General features: G+C 51.2%; 1 protein-coding gene across 2 annotated transcripts in view; it reads left to right on the forward strand.

Moving 5' to 3' along the window:
* TBCD (tubulin folding cofactor D) overlaps positions 1–17,533 on the forward strand; it is a 161,039-nt gene that overhangs the window by 110,578 nt on the left and 32,928 nt on the right. For both annotated transcript variants that reach the window (XM_027626122.1, XM_027626121.2), the window contains exons 18-23: positions 4,019–4,099; positions 8,660–8,733; positions 10,174–10,291; positions 11,822–11,882; positions 13,136–13,158; positions 16,065–16,096. In XM_027626122.1, the coding sequence (XP_027481923.1) occupies positions 4,019–4,099; positions 8,660–8,733; positions 10,174–10,291; positions 11,822–11,882; positions 13,136–13,158; positions 16,065–16,096 (389 nt within the window). The remainder of the gene's footprint in view (positions 1–4,018; positions 4,100–8,659; positions 8,734–10,173; positions 10,292–11,821; positions 11,883–13,135; positions 13,159–16,064; positions 16,097–17,533) is intronic.

Below are 17,533 nucleotides of genomic sequence, written 5' to 3' on the forward strand. Positions count from 1 at the left end.
TGAGGGGTGTGCATCTTCCTGAGTCATGGGACACGGTTCAGCAGTCAGGTCTGCATTTTGGCAACTGGAAGCACGGAGGTCAGGTCCCTCGTGAGGTGGGGGTCAGTCTGGACCCCTCACAAGTTGATTCTTCTGGATATTAGAGTTTCTGGCACACAGATTGGAAGCAAGTTGAAAGCAGCAGGTGAGGACAGGTGGGGTGTAGCGGCAGGTGCCCCACCTTTGTTTTTACTTGGACAGCTTTGTTAAAATTCTGAGAGCGCAAGGACACTGCCGGTCCCACACGTATATCGTAATCTGGCACCACGCCCAGGTAGTGGGAGAGCTGCTAGCACCGTTTCCCCGGGCCCCTTCCCCAGCTGGCTCCGGTCTGCTGGTCACTGGGTTAGTTTGCATTTTCTTAAGTGATGTGATGGAATCACACGGTATGCACTCTGCGCTTGTGCTGCTTCTTTCACTTGTTGCATGTTAATGAGCCATTCATTCCTTGGTTGCTGACTAGTATTCTGTTGTATGGATACAGCACGTCCGCTTGTCCGTCCCGGTCGAGGAACATCTGGGCGTCTCCGGTTTGGGGCTGCTGCACATAAAGCAGCAGTGAGTGCCCATGTACACGCCTGTCTGTGGGCAGGTGCTTTCGTGTGTTGAACACCAGGGTTGGAACAGCTGGACCCTAACTTTTTAAGAAACTGCCAAACAGATTTCCAGGACAGCGGCCTGGTTTCACATGCCCCCGGCAGCCGACCCTCGCGGGGGCCCACCCTTCTAACTGTAGCCATTCTGGTGGCTGTGCGGGGCAGCTCATTAATCTGTGTGTCCCTGATGCCTGACGGCTTTGAGCATCTTTCAGGGGCTTCTTTGATCAATCTTTCGCCTGTTTATCGGCTTAGTTTTCTTCTTACTGAGAATTTGAGAATACTTTATGTATTTTGAATACGAGTACTTTTTCAAACAAACAATCTGCAGATGTTTTTTGTCTGTGATTTGTCCTCTCAGTATCCTGTGTGTTCCTGAGACTAAACCTCTAAAAAAGTCATATTTATTTTTGTACATGTATTTTATTACATATAATTTCCATATAGGGAGATTCACCAATATAAAATGTGGGTTTTGGCTGATGGGTGGACACCACTGTGGTCAGTGCAGGGCATGCTTCCCTTACTTCAGAAAGTCACTCAGTCCTGGGCCCCAGCAGCTCTGACCCCCCTCCTGTGCCCAGAGTCTGCCTTCTCTGGAATTGGTGTGAACGGAGTCACATGGCGCGTTTGCTTTTGCATCCTGGCTTCACCGTGTTACTGAGTTCCGCTGTCCCCTGCCCTGTCCTCCATTTACCGGCTGCTGGCCGCTCGAGCCCCTTTGATGTCAACATGTGAACACAGGGCTATTTCTGTTGGGAAACAACCAGTGGTCGTTGGCACTTTCTGTTGTGGGTGTCTTGCTGCTGGAAGTTTCCTTAGCAGATTTCTGACGTCTGTGGTCCTGTGCATGCTTCTTGACACACATTTTGTTGTATTTTGCACATTCCTGTCATACAAGTTCTTCAAACTAAGGAGCCCTCGGAGCAAACTGTCTCCTTCTCTGCTTCCTAGCTCAGCGAGCGGCATGCCACGCACACAGCCAGCTCCGTTTTGCTTCTCCTACTGTCTCCTTCTCTGCATCCGCTTGGTGACCTAGTTCTGTCACTTCTGTGTCCTGATAGCCCTCACATGCTCCTCATGCTGCTGATCCCTTCAGCTGTCCCCGTGGCCCAGCTCCTACTGTCCCGACAGTGGCCAGGCCCTTGCCCGCCACCCTCTGTCGACACCCTCCCTGGCACTGCACGTGGCCTCTGTGCAGACCCTGAGCACTCAGGCAGTGCTGTACACCGGGGAGTGGTTCCGGACGTGTGTCTTCCCCACGGTCAGCTGTCAGTTGGTGCCAGAGCTTGACTGGAGCTCAGGTGGCTCGTCCTGTCTGTTTCTTCCCGTGAGGCCACTGGCCATGGATGCTGGCCTGGGGCAGTCCTGTCTGGCAGTTCTCGGGGCCCTTTGGTAATGGGGGTCCTATGGTCACATCTTGGCTCCTTTTCTGACAGCTTGTCCAGCGTCCTGGTTTTTCTGTTTTTCCTTCTGACTTTATCTGTTTCAGCACTGTTAGAGGGTCTCAGTCTCACCTCTGGAGAAGCGTCTACTTTTCTTTCTTCCACATCCAGAACAAACGCCCTCTTCCGTCTGGCACCTTGTAGCACATGCATGTCCACACAGCACCTGTATTCACCCTGTGCGTCTGCACACATGCGCCCACCCAGGATGCGGAAGCATCCCTGTACCCTTCTCGGCCCTCTGTGCCATCCACCTTGTTTCTCACCACCACGTAGCACATGTGGCTGATGGCTCAGCCCATGGCGGGGGGGGTGTGGACAGCCTGGCAGGTTCAGACGATATGTGTAAGCAGTTGAGGGTTTTAGGGGAGTGACATGTGCAATGTTTTTGGAGTTTCTGTGTTTTTGGAGTAGGAAACACAAGGGCGTGGGTCTCTCAGGAGTGCTCTTCTGTCCTGGTTCTGTCCCGGGGGTCCTTGTCCTCAGTTCCTCAGATCGTCTTCTAGAGAGGGTCGGTTTATGTCACACAGATGGCTGCACACCGAGCGGTGGCGCCTGATGCACAAGGTTGGCGTGGCTTCCGCGCTCCTTAGCGGAGGATGACGTCCAGCTGTGGGAGGTCAGGAGGTGGCTCGGGTTTACCATCCCACACGGCAGAAGGTGCATACCCTGTGCTAACGTGCAGCATGCATGCAGCACCTTGTCTCTGCATCCTGTGTCCTCTGTGTAGACAGAGAGTGTAATTTCCTGGCCTTCGGCTTCTGTCTCATCTTTTGCTGATTTATATACGATGTGAAGTGATTATTTTTGCACATGGTATGTCTCACCTGTGTGGTTGTATATGAATGAATTAACAAAAATGGGATCGCTGGATCTTTATGTTTTCAATTTCCTGTTTGATGCCAGTTACTGTCCATAGAGGCTGCACCGGAAGGTACTCCCAGCGGTGTTTCTAGATGCCTCTAGGTCCTTCCAACAGTGGCTACACCCCTTGCTCCCGACTTTGGCAGTCTGGCAGATGGACGGAGGTTTTCTTTCTGTCTCCCATGAGAAGGAGGCTGAACATGAGCTGTGTCCATTTTCTTCTCTGTAAACTGTGAGGATTATCTTATGAGGTGATGGTATTTTCTGATGGATTTGGAACTTTATTTTAAAGAAGTCTTGTATTTGTGATAACAGTTGCTGATATTTTTTTTTGAGTTTGTTTTTATCTTTTGACTTTGTTTATGACGTGTTTTTCCTGGCAGACATTTTTCTTTTTTGGTTATGTGTTTGAATGTACCAATCTTCTTTAATGGGTTTTGAGTTGTAAGTAGAAAGGCCTGTCCTATTTGGAGATTTTTTTTCTTAATTGTCCTACAGTATTTTCACTAGATGTAACTTTTATTTTTGAGGCATAATTTATACTCTGTCAGCTCTCCTGGAATGAGGGGCACAGTTCAGTGAGAGCTGACGGTGTGCACACCTGGGTGACCACCTTCATTGAGATACCACAGGCGGGCGGCCCCAGCCCGCCGCTGTTGGTCACTGATGCCGTTTGTAGAACGTCGCATAAGTGGAATCAGAAGGGGTGTGCTCTTGCGTCGGGCTTCTGGGCTCAGCACGTTGTGCGTGCAGTGTGTTGTGAGTGGTCTCTATCCCGTGGCTGCTGCAGGGTAAATCTTATAAGCTCACCTGTTCTAGACGTTTAGGCTGTTTTGAGGTTGTGGCTCTGATGAATAAAGCTGCTCTGAGCTTTTATTTGCAAGTGTTCATGTGGACCTTCAGCTTTATTTCTCCTGGGTAAATACTTACAGGGGGATTTCTGTATATTTAACTTTATAAGGAACTGCCAAACTATTTTTGAACGTGGCTGTACAATTTCACCTCTCACAAGCAGGTGTGCAGGCGTTCCTGCTCCTTCCCATCCTCACCACCTCCGAATACTGTCTTTTTCAGCATGTTTATTGCCGGCTTTCCTGAGTACACACAGCCAATGATAGACCACCTGGTGACCATGAAGATCAACCACTGGGATGGGTAAGTTTTGTGTTTTTGTGCCTGTTTCATTAGTGATGTATTTTATTAGATTATCTGTCACATTAGAATTTTTTTTTTTTCCAGAGGAGAGATTAAATTGAGCTAAGTCTTGAGAGTATATCTTATCATAGGTTTCCTATTTTAAGATGACTTTTGAGAAGTGATAGGAGTTCTAGTCTTCATGCCTGACATGCTGGTTAATGGTCTGTGTCCAGTTTTACCTCTGGAGACCTTAGGTGTGCCAGGTGTGAAACGTTCCTGTGTGGACACTGTCGTGTTGGTGTGTGATGGAGGATGTGAGCAGCCTCCCCCAGCCACTCCCTTGGTGGCCCCTTCCTCTGGCGCTGCCCTGCATGGCTGCTCTTGCCGGCGATCTTCTCTGTTGTCTCCTCAAAGCTAGCAGGCTTTGGTGGCTTTTCCTGATGACGGAGTAATCTCCGGGCCTCTGAGCGTTTCACTAGCTCACCGTCCCTTCTGAGGGAGGGCTCCTGTGCGATCCAGAACACAGAGGAGTGTCTGTGCCACCAGTTGCTGTTACCGCTACTGGGAAGACGACATTGCTTGTTGTAGGAGGGCTCGGTGTGGCCGCTGGTGCAGACAGGAGATCTCAAGGGCAGTAAGCGCCTGCAGATGTAAGTAGCTCGATGGGTCATACGTCCAGAACCCCAGCTTTAGGGTGGGTGTCACTTGCAGAGAGTTCTTTCTGATCTGCTGGGGAACGTGTTCCAGCTTCTGCCAGGACCAGTGCCATGGGTGGTGAGGCATCCGGTCTGTCTCCCTCACGTGCAGGAACGCAGGGCTCTCCCCAGGAGCGGGGCGCCTCTGGCAACAGGAGCACCTCTGTGTGCCGCTTGTGTGGGTACGGCCCGCCCGCCAGGAGGCCTCTCTCTTGGTTTCCTTGCCGGGGACCTTCCTGAGAGTTGTGCCAGTTTCTGACACTTGAGGCATAACTGCAAAGATTCTTGTAATTAGGACAAAGATCCCATGCACTGAACCTGCGATAAATTAGTTAATTAGCTATCAGTCAGTAGGGCATTTAAGACCAGAATTATACATGTATTATTACCTGTGGTGTTAGATAAACGCTTGAGCTGTTGAAATCTCCAGCTGATGTCAGAACGCTCACTTCCTTCAGTTCTGGGCCTCTCTTGTTAGGTGCATTTACATTTATAATTTGTGTCTTCCCAGCGGTTTGACCCTTTATCATCATGACATGTCCTTCTCTGTTTCATGTTAGATTTCTTGTCTTAAAGTGATTTGATAAAATTATAGCATAAGGGTCGGCATACTTTCTTTAAAGGGCCAGGCAGTAAATATTTTAGGTCACTGTTCCGTATATTTTATTGTTTTTCCTTTACATGACCTTTTAGGATGTAAAAACCATTCTTAGCTTGGGGCCTTACCAAAAGAGGCCCAGATGGAGCCCTTGTAGCAGCTCCTCGCCTCCTGCCCTTTGCTCTCAGCCTGTGTGTGTTTTAAAGGGTCTCGCTTTTTATATCCATTCTGACAAAGTCTGCCTTTTGTGTGAGGCCCTTAGTCTGTGCACGTTTAATGTAATCATCAGCATGGTTCACTTTCTGCCTGTCATCTTGCTCTTTGTTTTCTATTTTTTTCTCATGACTTTTGTTAAGTTAAAAAAGATTCTTTGTGGACATTTTCTTTTTTAGAATAAGCTCTGAAGACCTGCTCCCCCCTGCTTGTGTGCACGCACTCTCTTTCTCTGACAAATAAATAAAATCTTTTTATTTTTTAAAGATTTTTTAAAAAAATTTATTTATTTGAGACCAAGAGATACAGAGAGAGAGAGAGACAGCAGGAGCAGTGGGGAGAGGCAGAGGGAGAGGGAGAAGCAGACTACCTGCTGAGCAAGGAGCCCGATGCGGGACTTGATCCCAGGACCCTGAGATCATGACCTGAGCCGAAGGCAGATGCTTAACCATCTGAGCCACCCAGGCGCTTCTAAATAAAATCTTAAAAAAAAAAAAAATTCACAAATGGGACTTTCTAGTTGTCTGGTTAGCACACGGCTTGCTCATGGAAAATGGGGGGCCCCTTGCAGAATTCTTCACAAACACTGTTGTGTAGTGTGCCTTGACTCATACAGGGATTCTGTTTTACCTTAAATAGTATCACTTTTAAGAGGTATTGGTCCATTCTCTTGGGTTTCTTTTTGGAAGTTTTCTGACACCCAAAATAATTTTCGTATCAGGATAAACATAAATTTTTTTTTGATTATGGGAAAATATACATAATATCTATCATCTTAACCACTTTTTGTGTACGGTTCAGTAGTGTTACGTACATTTGCCTTGTTGTGCACACATTACTACTAGTAATTCATCTCCAGAACTTCTTCATCCTGAAAAACTGAAACTCTGTCCCCATTGAACAGGGACTCGTCCTCCTCACCCCCTCCCTTAGCCCCTGGCACCCATCACCCTACTTTCTGTCCCTAAGAATTCAGTTCTTCCAGGGTCCTGATGTAAGTGGAACGATGCAGTATTGGTCCTTTTGTGACTGGCTGATTTCACCGAGCATAGTCTCCTTAACGTTCATCCGTGTTGTAGCAGGTGACGGGATTTCCTTCCGTTTTAAGGCTGAGTGACACTCCATTGTGTGTACAGACCACATTTTCTTCACCCGTTCGTCTGTTGGTGGACCCTGGGGCTACTTCCATCTCTTGGCTGTTGTGAATATTGCTGCTGTGAATGTAGGTGTGCAAATACCTCTTCAATGCCCCACTTTCAGCTCTTTTGGGTAAATACCCAGAAGTGGAATTACTGGATCATACGGTAATTCTACTTTTAAAGTTTTGAGGAGCCCCCAGACCCACACTGGTTTTCATAATACAGTCGTACCATCGTACATCCCTTCCCTCCATGTCCTCACCGTTCCTTGACTTCTCTTTTCCCAGGGGTGGCGATCTTACTGGATGTGAGGTGCACCTCGTGGTTTTGATTTGCATTTCCCTGATGATGATTGACGCCGAGCATCTTTTCATGTGTTAGTTGGCTATTTATCTGTCGTCTTTGGAGAAATGTCTCAAGTCCTTTGCCCATTTTTTAATCCAGTTACTTGTTTTTTGTTGTAGAGGTTTTTCATATATTCTTATATTAATCAATTATCAGATACATAATTTGCAAGTATTTTCTCCCATCCTGTAGGTTGCCTTATCACTCTGTTGACTATGTCCTCTGATAAGCAGAATTTAAAAATTTTAATGCAGACTCATTTATCTATTATCAGTTTATCCATTTTTACTTTTGTTGCCTGTGCTTTCGGTGTCATATCCAAGAAGCCATCACCAGATCTAACATCACGAAGCTTTTCTCTTCTCTTTTCTTCTAAGAGTTTTATAGTTTTAGGTCTTCTGTTTAGGTGATAAATATAACGGTTTTAAGTAGAGAAAGTTTATGCTCAAAGTGGCACTAATTGGGAAAGATGCAGGTAAGTATGCTTGTTGGAGTGACCACCCCCTTTGCCTCCTTGGGACTTTTTCCTGCTGAAATAAATGGTTCTCTGCTCTGTGACCCATTAATCACTCATTCTTCAGAAACAGCTTCCTGAATGTTGACCAAATACTTATGGAGGCTCTGGGGGTGCAGTGCTGGGTTTGACTGGTGTTAGTGACCGAGTTGGGCATGGTGGTCGTGGATGTGTGGTCGTTGAGTTTCTTGGTGCCTGAGACATCCTTGCCTCCAAGAACTTGTGGTTTGCTGTCAGAAGTGGACCCCCTAAGCAGGACCTGGGGGCCCAGGAGGGGTGGGACGTGGTCCTGCCTGGTACGGGGGACATCCTGTTTTCATGTTTCTGTGTTCACTCAGTGCTGATGTATTTTGGATGTTTAATCGTCAAAATACAGATAGCCCTCTTTTGCATGTTTGTTTCCACCCTAATGTTTTTATCCTGTTTCTGTGTTGTCCTGTTGTCATCATCCAAAGCATTGTTGTTACAGTGATGACTGGTCTCCACCGCTATGCCCTCCTGGTGTCTAGTGCCTGGCGGGTAGGGTGAGGTTGGGGAAGCTGGGTCTGGTCAGAGGCCATCTGGCCCCAGCGGGCTCAGGAGGGCCCCAGGCCCTCACTCACCAGCCCTGGGGGCTTCCTTCTGTCGTGTGATGTATTGAGAACATGTCTGATGTGTTTTCATTGGAAGTATCTGTACTGATGTGATTTGTGCCTTAGCCATACGACATTCCTCCTGTGCAACCCTTGTGGTCGTCACAATGAGGGGTTCACATGGCTCTGCCCAGTATGCCCGTCTTCTGAATCCCTTGGGGTGTGGGAGGTTGGAGACACACTGCCACGTGGCACCCAGAGAGGGAGGCTGTGCCCCATGCAGGCCTGGCTCAGGCCCTCCGTTTGGTCAGTTTGCTTGTCCTTGTGTGTTACAATCACAGGTGCTTATTTGTTTGTTCATTTCTGTTAGTTTTTATTGGTGGTTTTGAGTCAGTGGGCAGTTGACACTCCTGTGTTCTGTCTGTCCTCTCTCTTCATGAGTGGAATAAAGTTCGAGTCATCAGAAGGAAGGAACTGACAGTTGTCTTCATCCCTCCCCCAGGGTCATCAGGGAGCTGTCTGCGAAGGCTCTGCATAACCTGGCCCAGCGAGCTCCCGAGCACAGCGCCACTCACGGTGGGTGTGTTCCGCCGTCCTGCTGGCAACACACGCACCCACGCGTGCACCTGCGTATCCGCCACGCACACAGCAAGGGCGAGGACAGGCCGCTGCACTGGGGTGCAGGCCTGGAGGGCTGAGTGATGTTGTGTTCCTCTCTCGCTGAAAAGCATGTGAATGAAGAGCTGGTCTGCGCTTGGTCAGGGGACAGAACACAGCCAGATGCCATGAACGTTGTGGTGTGTGTGCCCTGGGTGCAGGCGCCGATTACCGCAGGGAGCTGATGGCTTCTGTTGTGTGTCTCGTGTATTTCAGAAGTAGCTTTTTTTTTTTTTTTAAATGAAGTAATTCACAATCTAATAAATTAAAAAATGAGCTTCTTTCTGGCAGCTCCTGGCTGTGGGAATCGGAGAGGAGAACTGCCAGGTCCAAAGGGACCACACCCATTACCATTAAGGAAAGAACCCATACTCCAGAATAAACAAACATCTGATTTCAATATAGGGAACCATACTCAAATTTCTTTAAATTATGCTTATTCTCACTGACTTTTAGAGGGTAACTAGTGGTCACATTGTGACCAAATGAAGTCACCGATTTTACTTAATGTGTGCCTCTCACACATTCTGGGCCATTAGTTCCTAAAGGCCTTCAGCTTCATGGTCTGTTTGTGAAATGCGATGTCAGGAGTCTCTTATTTACCTATAATTGATAATCGTCATGGCCTGAATGAAGGGGCGCTCCACCTTGCCCTTTTTTTTCCGGTCGGAGAGCATTAACAGGATGAGGGATTTCCCCAGTTCTTGTACACTGACCGCTGCGAGCTGCCATGTTTGAGCGCCTGTGTGGCCTCTGGCTTGGACGCCGTTTGCTTCTATAACCCCTGCAGCACTGCATTTGTGTGTTCAGGGAAGTGGAAGCACAGAGGGATGTGATTTCCCAGGTTGGTGGGGCAGAGCTGGTGTGGACATGGCTCCTCGTCTGCACTCCACCAGCCCGCAAGGGTTTTGTCACTTTGCTTTCTGTCCCCAGAACACCAAAGTCGTAGAAGTTTCCTTTGCTCTGAGCAGGGGCAGCAGGCTCCCACACTGAGGTGCATCACGCACAACTGCAATGTCCTGCCGCTCGGCCTCCATCCTGCTCTGTGCTCAAGGCAGAGCCTCTGCCAGCCATTCAGCCACAGCAGAGACCCAATTCTCTCTCTTCACTTTGTGTCCCTGCCCTGTGTCTTGGGGACCTGGGGATTGGGAAGCTCCCCTCCCCCATTTTGCTCACTTCTCTGGGTGCCAAGGAGGGTTTGGCCTGTTGACTTGGGTTAAGTCCCAGGTGTTGCGCTCATGGCCCTTACAGAGGTCACGTTTCACGGGTATGTCTCCCCTTTGGATTCTGAGTCTGTGAGTCTGACACATTGTCCTCTGTGCACTCACTGATGTGTCGTCTGGCCCCTGTCCTTTGCAGTTCTCCCACGTCTGCTGTCGATGACACAGAGTCTGGACCTGCACACGCGGCACGGAGCTGTGCTTGCCTGTGCGGAGGTCGCCCGCGGCCTGTGCAGGCTCGCGGTACAAGAGAGCAGGTAGGAGAAGCACCACAGAAGAACCACTGCAGTCGCGAGCTGGGGACCCCCGTCCACCTTCCTGTTCGTTTACTTGGGACGGCGTCACTGGGTCGTCAGATTCCCGTGTTTTATTTGACGAAGTTTTTCAGTGTTTTCTCTCCTCTCACGAGCCGTGTCTGTTGATGGACTGCCACCTCTCCAGTGGGAGCCTGCGAGTTCCTGGCCAGCTGGGGCCACTGATGGCCTTAGGTGTCGAGTGGCTGTTTTCTTACGTTCCCTTGTCTTTCTGGGTATCGAGTTAGGTTATAAAAGCAAGACATGTTTTCAAAGAGGATAGTGAGTGGGCTGTATACTCAATATTCCTCGCTCGTTATTACTTTTCATAATTTAGAATACCAGAGAATATAAATGGTAACGTTTCCACTGAGAACTTCTCTAGCCGGCAGAGCTCTAACGTGGCGGGGGAGCACACGGACATTCGGAGCAGCTCCATGTTTTGTACGTTTGTAGGGCTACCATTGGGGTTTCTACTTCTCTTTCCAACCGACTTTTCCACAAAAGGAAAAGCTCACAACACACCACAGTGTTTGCAGCCTGGATTTTGGATTGCAGTTTGAGGAACACTGTGTTTTAATCCCATCAGATTATTCCGGATGATTCCTTGGGGGCCATGTGAGGCAGGGTTCTGGTGACAAGCCCAGGAGCTTTGGTCTGGTTCACCCCCTTGCGCCCCATGGCCTCGATGTACACTGCCGTGCAACTTTAATGACATCCACATGGGGGTGAGATGGCACCTGTGGGCCAGGCCGAGGACTTGGTGTTGATGGCAGTGCTCTCTGTGATTGAGCAGAGACCAGGTGACAGCCAGAGTCCTGCCCAGTACAGTGGCATGGGATGCACCAGGGCATGACAACCTGGGAAGCATCCGCCGGGGCAGGTCAGAGAGACCAGCACCTGGGGTTTTCTTGGGGGCTGGGATATGGGTAGTCTCTGCCTGGACCCACATCCCAGACTCCCAGAAGGAAAACAGATTTCAGCATAAGGCACCTGGTTTGTACCAACAGTCTAGGCACAGAGAACCCTCATTCACAGTTAGGGAAGGGTGGGAAGCCTCCCGAGATCCAGGTTCTTGGATGCAGGCTGAGGGCCAGCTGTGCCTTGGTGGCAGTGAGGCCACTGTGTGAGCTCTCATCTGGTCACAAGGCCCTCAGCTCAGCAGCGGGGGGGAGGGGGAGTCTTGTCTCTTTCGTCAGACAGTCATATAGGCTGCTCTGTGGCCCTGGGGGTCCCGGCTCTCCAGCAGGGCTCTTTCTTTCTCCATCCCAGGGCTGTATCCATTGTCAGCAAGCTGCTGCACGGGTCACGGCTTTATGGGAAGGTCCATACACCTCCCTCTTTGAGTAGATGCTGCTTTTAGGGGATTACCCTCTACAGGTGTTTGGGGAAGCTGGTTGGGCACCTGAACAAAGTGCAGACCTTTCTGAGCCCCAGGCCCCCTTAGTGCTTGCTGTCCTCAGAATCTCAGCTGTTGTGTTTGAACCCATGCAGGCCCGTCGCAGACTACCTGGATGAAGCGGCAGTGCAGGGCCTGAAGCAGATTCACCAGCAGGTTTGTGTGCGGCCCCCGGGAGGGTCCCATTCTCCAGGTCTCCTGGTGCCTGGAACTGTCCTCTGCCCTTACAAGCTCTCTCCCGCCTCCTCAGCCCTGATCGAAGCCCCAGAGTCTGATGACAGGCCAGGCCCTGCTGAGATCAGTCCTGGGGCCCATCTCTCAGAAGCAGGTCTCCTCTTTGGCCTCACTGGTGGCTCGTCTGGGGTGGGAGGTGCACGCGCTCTCCTCCTGCCACCGATCGGGCCCCGTGCAGTGACACGGTCTCTTCTGTGCTGCCCGGCCACACTTGTTCCCTGGGAGCTCAGCGCCTCGGCCGCGTTCCACGCCTCTGTCATGGACGTGGCCTGTTCTGTGGAGGCGGCACATAGAATGAGTATGATGGCTCTGACTCTCACCTGTGCCTCCACGGTGGGACTGCCATCTGAAATTACACCCAGATTCTGTGTTTGCACATCTCAGGGTTGGGGGGGAAGTGTGTCCATTTTTTGGGTTTTTGAGATTTTCCAAAGCTCTGCGATTCAGAAGAAGTGAAGTGTGAATGACAGGCCTAATGTTACCAGATAACATCAAAGTCACTCATGAGGACTTAGATGGGTTGAATATTTGTTGTTCCGAATAGAGTTCTATATTCTTTAAGATTTATCTCTGTAGGTATAACACCATTTTGATAGCAGATCCTCATCCTGCGTATGCTACTGTATGATTTTGGCAAATCCCTTCAGTGGGGTGTGGGAGTGCTGTGCGGTAGTGTGCATGAGGGTGGTGCTGAGAGGGGTGTAGCATGGAGACTCAGCAGCCAGGTGGGGCATCCCCAAGCTAGGGGTCCTTGTGGAGTTCAGGAAGCAGCAGAGTCTGCCCCCCTTGAGTTTCTGTGGGACAGAAAGAAGGCATTGGCCAAGCTCAGTGCCATCCTGGGGAGAGGGGTGCTGGTGGTCCCGGCTGCCCAAGAGGCTGTCTGGGGACCTTGGAACCAGGACACAGGTCAGTCCTGGCTCCCCGCTCTGTGCCTTGGTTTCCCCTTCCCAATGGGGGCACTAGAAAGCAGGCTGTCGTGAGGTGCTTGCTGGGAGTAGAGTAGGCTCCGTCATGAGGACCCCGCTGTCAGCTCTCTGAGGACGCCCAGCCTGAGAAACGCTTGTTCCTGCTGTGTCCCCATCACTCCTGTCCGTGCTCAGTAATGTTCTGTATCTATTGTGTGGTTTTAAAATATCAATTAATTTAAATAACTGACTTTCACTTTTTCATTTTAGCTTTATGATCGTCAGTTATACAGGTAAGCTTCACAAACCCCACGTTCTTGTTTTGTGTCTTAAAGAAAAAACACTCTGTCAGTGAAGATTGGGCTGGGCTGTTAGGGCTTCTGTCCAGGCACCCCCATGGATACCTGGCTTGTGTTACTTTCTTTGAAGGGGCATCACAGTCAGAAGATGTGAAGGTCGAACTAGCCTCGTTGGTGTTTTTAAGCTTTATGGAGGTTTCCGTGTCCTGTAATAAAGTTTGCTTGTGTAAGCGTGTGGTCCGATGGGTGCTGGTCATTGCAGATGGCCGTGTGGATGCAGCCGCCATGCCGAACGGCTGGTGTCACCTGACGCTTTCCTCCTGCCCTTTGCAGCCGTCCCCAGCCCAGCCCCGAGGGCCCCATCTGAGCTCTTTCTCTGTAGTGCTGCCCCTTGTGAATTTCATGCAGATGGAGTCCCACTGGGACGTCCTTGTGGTCTGGCTGCTTTCGCTTAGCGTGAGGTTTCAGAGGCTCACCCCGGTTGTGGTGTGCACCACGGTGTTGTCTTTGTGTCACCGTGTGCTTGGTGTGTTTATCTGCCCACGAGGTTTGGGTGGGGGTTGGGTTGTTCCAGCTTTTGGCTACGTGGGGTACTTGTGCTGTGAACATTGGTGGGTCAAGTCCTGGTCTGGATGTGTGTTTCCACTTTTCTTGGGTAAATCCCTGGGGGAGGTGGTGGTGGTATATTTTTAAGGCCCCGTCAGACTTGTCCGAAGGGCTGCGCCCCTTTGCTTCCACCAGCAGTGTTTGGGAGTGTTCTCTGTCCTCATCACACATGGTGGGCAGTCTTCACTGGGAGCCGCCCCTGTGGGTGTGCAGAGGCCGCGGGCACGGCCCGGAGGTGCATCTCCCTGCATCTCCCAGTGAGCTTGGCATCTTCTCCTGTGTAACTGGCCACCTTCTGTCTCCTTTCGTAAAGTGACTGTTCAGATCTTTTGCTTATTAAAAAAATTTCATGGTCTGTTTTCTCACTGAGCTGTCAGCACTCCATGTGTTCTAGATGTGAGCTCTTTATAGATGTGATCGCCCAGAATTTTCTCCCAGTCTGGGGCTTACCTTTTCATTTTTCTTTGTGGCTTTCTAATGTAACTGTTCAGGGTAGGGAATGTGGCCTGTTCTCTGTTGTTCTTGACGTGTTCACCTTTTCGTCTCTTCCTGAAAGCGCGTGGCCTGCTCTTACCCCTGGCCAGGGTCTCAGACCTACTCAGGTCACCTGAGTAGTTCTGAAAGAAGTTCCTCAGCAGGAGAAGCCCTGGAAGGGGGCCGAGAGGCAGTGGTCCCGGCCTGAGCCCCTGGTCAGGGGCTAGCTAGCGTTGCTCTCTGCTGCTTTGGCAGCTGGTCTAAGTTCATTTAAAGCTGGTCTTCTGCGCTCCTGTCCTATTTCAGAATCCCTTTTTCTGGACAGCTCTGTTGATGGCTCGGTGGCACAGACGGCCTCTCTTAACGGCTGTCCCCCCACGGACAGACCTGTACTTGAGCCAGTGTGTAGGGGGGGCTCATTCGCATCCCTTGAGCACTTGTGGGACGTGGCTGGGCCTGTGTCCGGACCTTCCGTGGCTCCACAGGCCCCATGGTTGGTGCAGAGATGTGTCTGAGGTCTTGGGATGCTTCCACAGTGTTGTCCCCTTCAACTGTCCTTCCACTCTGGTTGGGGCAGGATGTTTGTGTTTCCCTGCAGACGATGCGCACCTCCTGAGCGACTCACAGGGGTGCTGCTTTCTTCCCCAGTGTGAGTTAATGGACACTTCACCAGAAGTACCTGGTGGAGCTGAGTGTGCACACGGACAGCAGCTGCACAGCATGGCACGGTCCCAGGGAGGGAGGGTGGCGTGGCTGTGCTTTCTGGCATGGATGTGACTGCTCCCGCCGCACGCTTTCCTTGATGGCTGGTGAGGAGGGGTCAGCACCTGGGGAGCTCCCCTTGGGCTCTCGACTGTTCCGCTGACACCATCCACACTGGCTTTCCACCTGTTCTGACAGCAAAGAGGAGCAGCTCCGCCTAAAGTAGAGAGCATGCTCATTTCTTTCTGGTGAAATGCTTCAGCCCCCTGGACTGATAAACTGTGGTCCGGAGTGGGCAGAGAGCCTCAGGCAGACCCACCAGGACGAGGGAATGCCCTAGTGTGCGTAGCTTTGTCTGATAGCCGATGGCTTATGGTGGTGTCCATTAGCATTTTACAGATTCTAAATACATCTGTGCTGCTTTTGAATTTGGTTTAAATTTCTCCTGGACTCAGTGGGCAGGTGGCCCCTGGGCTTGGCTCCCCACCCCGAGCCTGGGAGCGCCCTTGACTTGTCTGCTTCCCTCCCGCGCCAGACTCTGTTCTCCATGTCGGGAGCCTTCCTTTCCTAGAGGTCATCCAGTTTCTGAATCGCTTAGCACAGAAGGGAGACAGTCCTGTTACTCTGCACCAGGAGCTGCAGTCTCATAAACAGACTTCTGTCTTCTCGTGGAGTGCGCTTATGTTCACATCTGCCACTTTGCTGTGCTCAGTGTACGGTATTAGGTGTCCAGAACGGGCCGTGTTTCTTCTCTAGCGGACGTTAATGGATTGCTTCCTCGGGCTGGGTGGTGGTGACTTCCCGGTGTCCCTTGTTCTTAGAGAGTAAGAGTTGAGCAGTATTTGGGATCTGTGCCGTGTGACTGTACAGTGCGGTTCATGCCATAAGGATTATCGTGCCCAGGAATACCTGAGAATCAGAATGACTTCATCTGGAGGATGGTCACGGCACATCTTCCATTTCTTTACAGAAAGGCAGTGATTACCAGCAGGAAGAAGTGCGGCTGAGCAGCATCTCACTGTTCGGAGTCCGAAGTTACATCTGTCACTTAGTGAGGATATTTTATGTTGTGATGTATAAGAAAGATTTTAACTCTGAATGTCTTCATTAATTTTCAGGGGTCTCGGAGGAGAACTCATGAGACAAGCAGGTAGGTCTGAGCCATGGGCTTGTACGTGACAAAGTCCTAAGGGCCTTTGCTTCCCTGTCTTCAGTGCTGCATGGTCTTCGTGGTCCTCTGGGCCAGAAGTGTGCCGTGGCACACGTAGCTCCTGCGACCGAGGGCCCGCCTCCCGCCTCCACTCCTGCGTGTTCTGATGTATTTTGGCAGCCACAGGGTCGGCAGCTGGGCTAGGGTGGGCGAACGGAGGTGTGATTTGTCTTTCACGAAGGGATGTCACCATCTTTCCCTCCTCAGTGCACTGTGTATGTAACTGTACAGCAAAGGGTAGATTTCAGATTTTAGTTGAATGTCCACAGGGAACTCAGACAATGCCTAGCTTTCCTGGAGCCTTCCCAGCTAAATCCACGGGAAACCCCAGCACTCCTCCACTTGTCTGGGGGTCGTTTGTCAGGCGCCTGTCTGTGCGCAGGAGGGCGGGCCTGGATGCAGGGGAGCCCCTCACCGGGGAGTGGAGAAGTCAGGGAGGGCCTGTAGGCTCAGAGGGCAGGCCTCTGGTGCAGTGACCATAGGGTGGGGACTGGTAAGCACATGGCTGGGGCTGGGCTGGTGGGGGAGGGGCGGGCACTGCCAGTCCTACGTCCCTCCCAGGCTCCCTGAGCGCTCTGTGCAGTCCCCCAGCCTGACCTCTGGACCAGACCCTTCAGTATGCGTGCTTGGTAGTTCCTTTTCTTCCTGGAGCTCTTGTCCCTTTGCTTCTGGAATAATCCACTGCACTGGTTCTCACTGTTCCTTCTGTGTCCTTCCTCCCATTGTGCCCTGCCCCACCCGGTTGGCGCCCTGGACCCCTCCTCGGCCACAGGGCTGTCTATGCCTGCCAGCAGCCAGCTAGCCCAGGAAGAGGGTTGCAGCATATGCCTTGCTGCTCTCATTTGCCCCAGATCCTCGTCTTCACAAAGAACTGCTAGCTTCCTACTTCTGCTTCAGTCCTCAGTTGGGATTCTCAGTTGTTGTTTTTTTTTTAAGAATTTATTTACTTGACAGACCCAGCGAGAGCGGGAACAGAAGCAGGGGGAGTGGGAGTGGGAGAGGGAGAAGCAGCCCTCCCACGGAGCAGGGAGCCCGATGTGGGACTCGATCCCAGGACCCTGGGATCACAACCTGAGCCAAAGGCAGATGCCCAGAGACTGAGCCCCCCAGCGCCCCAAGAGTCTCTGTTTTATTAAGGAGCAGTGACCATGTGCAAACCCTTGAGTGGCTGCAGAGGGTCTTGCCGAGCTTCCCGTACTCCCTGTAGTCCGACCTCAGAGCTGGTCTGCGGGCCTCCAACCCGCCGAGCTGTGCATAGCGTCTGTGCTGCTCTGACCTCCGCGTGCAGCCCCGGACGGCAGTGGGGCCTTCGTGCAGGACTGGTGTGCATCCCTCTGTCACAGAGCAGCCTGGGTGCTGGGCTCCTGGCGGACGAGG

This window comes from Zalophus californianus, chromosome 16, assembly GCF_009762305.2.
Source record: "Zalophus californianus isolate mZalCal1 chromosome 16, mZalCal1.pri.v2, whole genome shotgun sequence".
Taxonomy (NCBI): Eukaryota; Metazoa; Chordata; class Mammalia; order Carnivora; family Otariidae; genus Zalophus; species Zalophus californianus.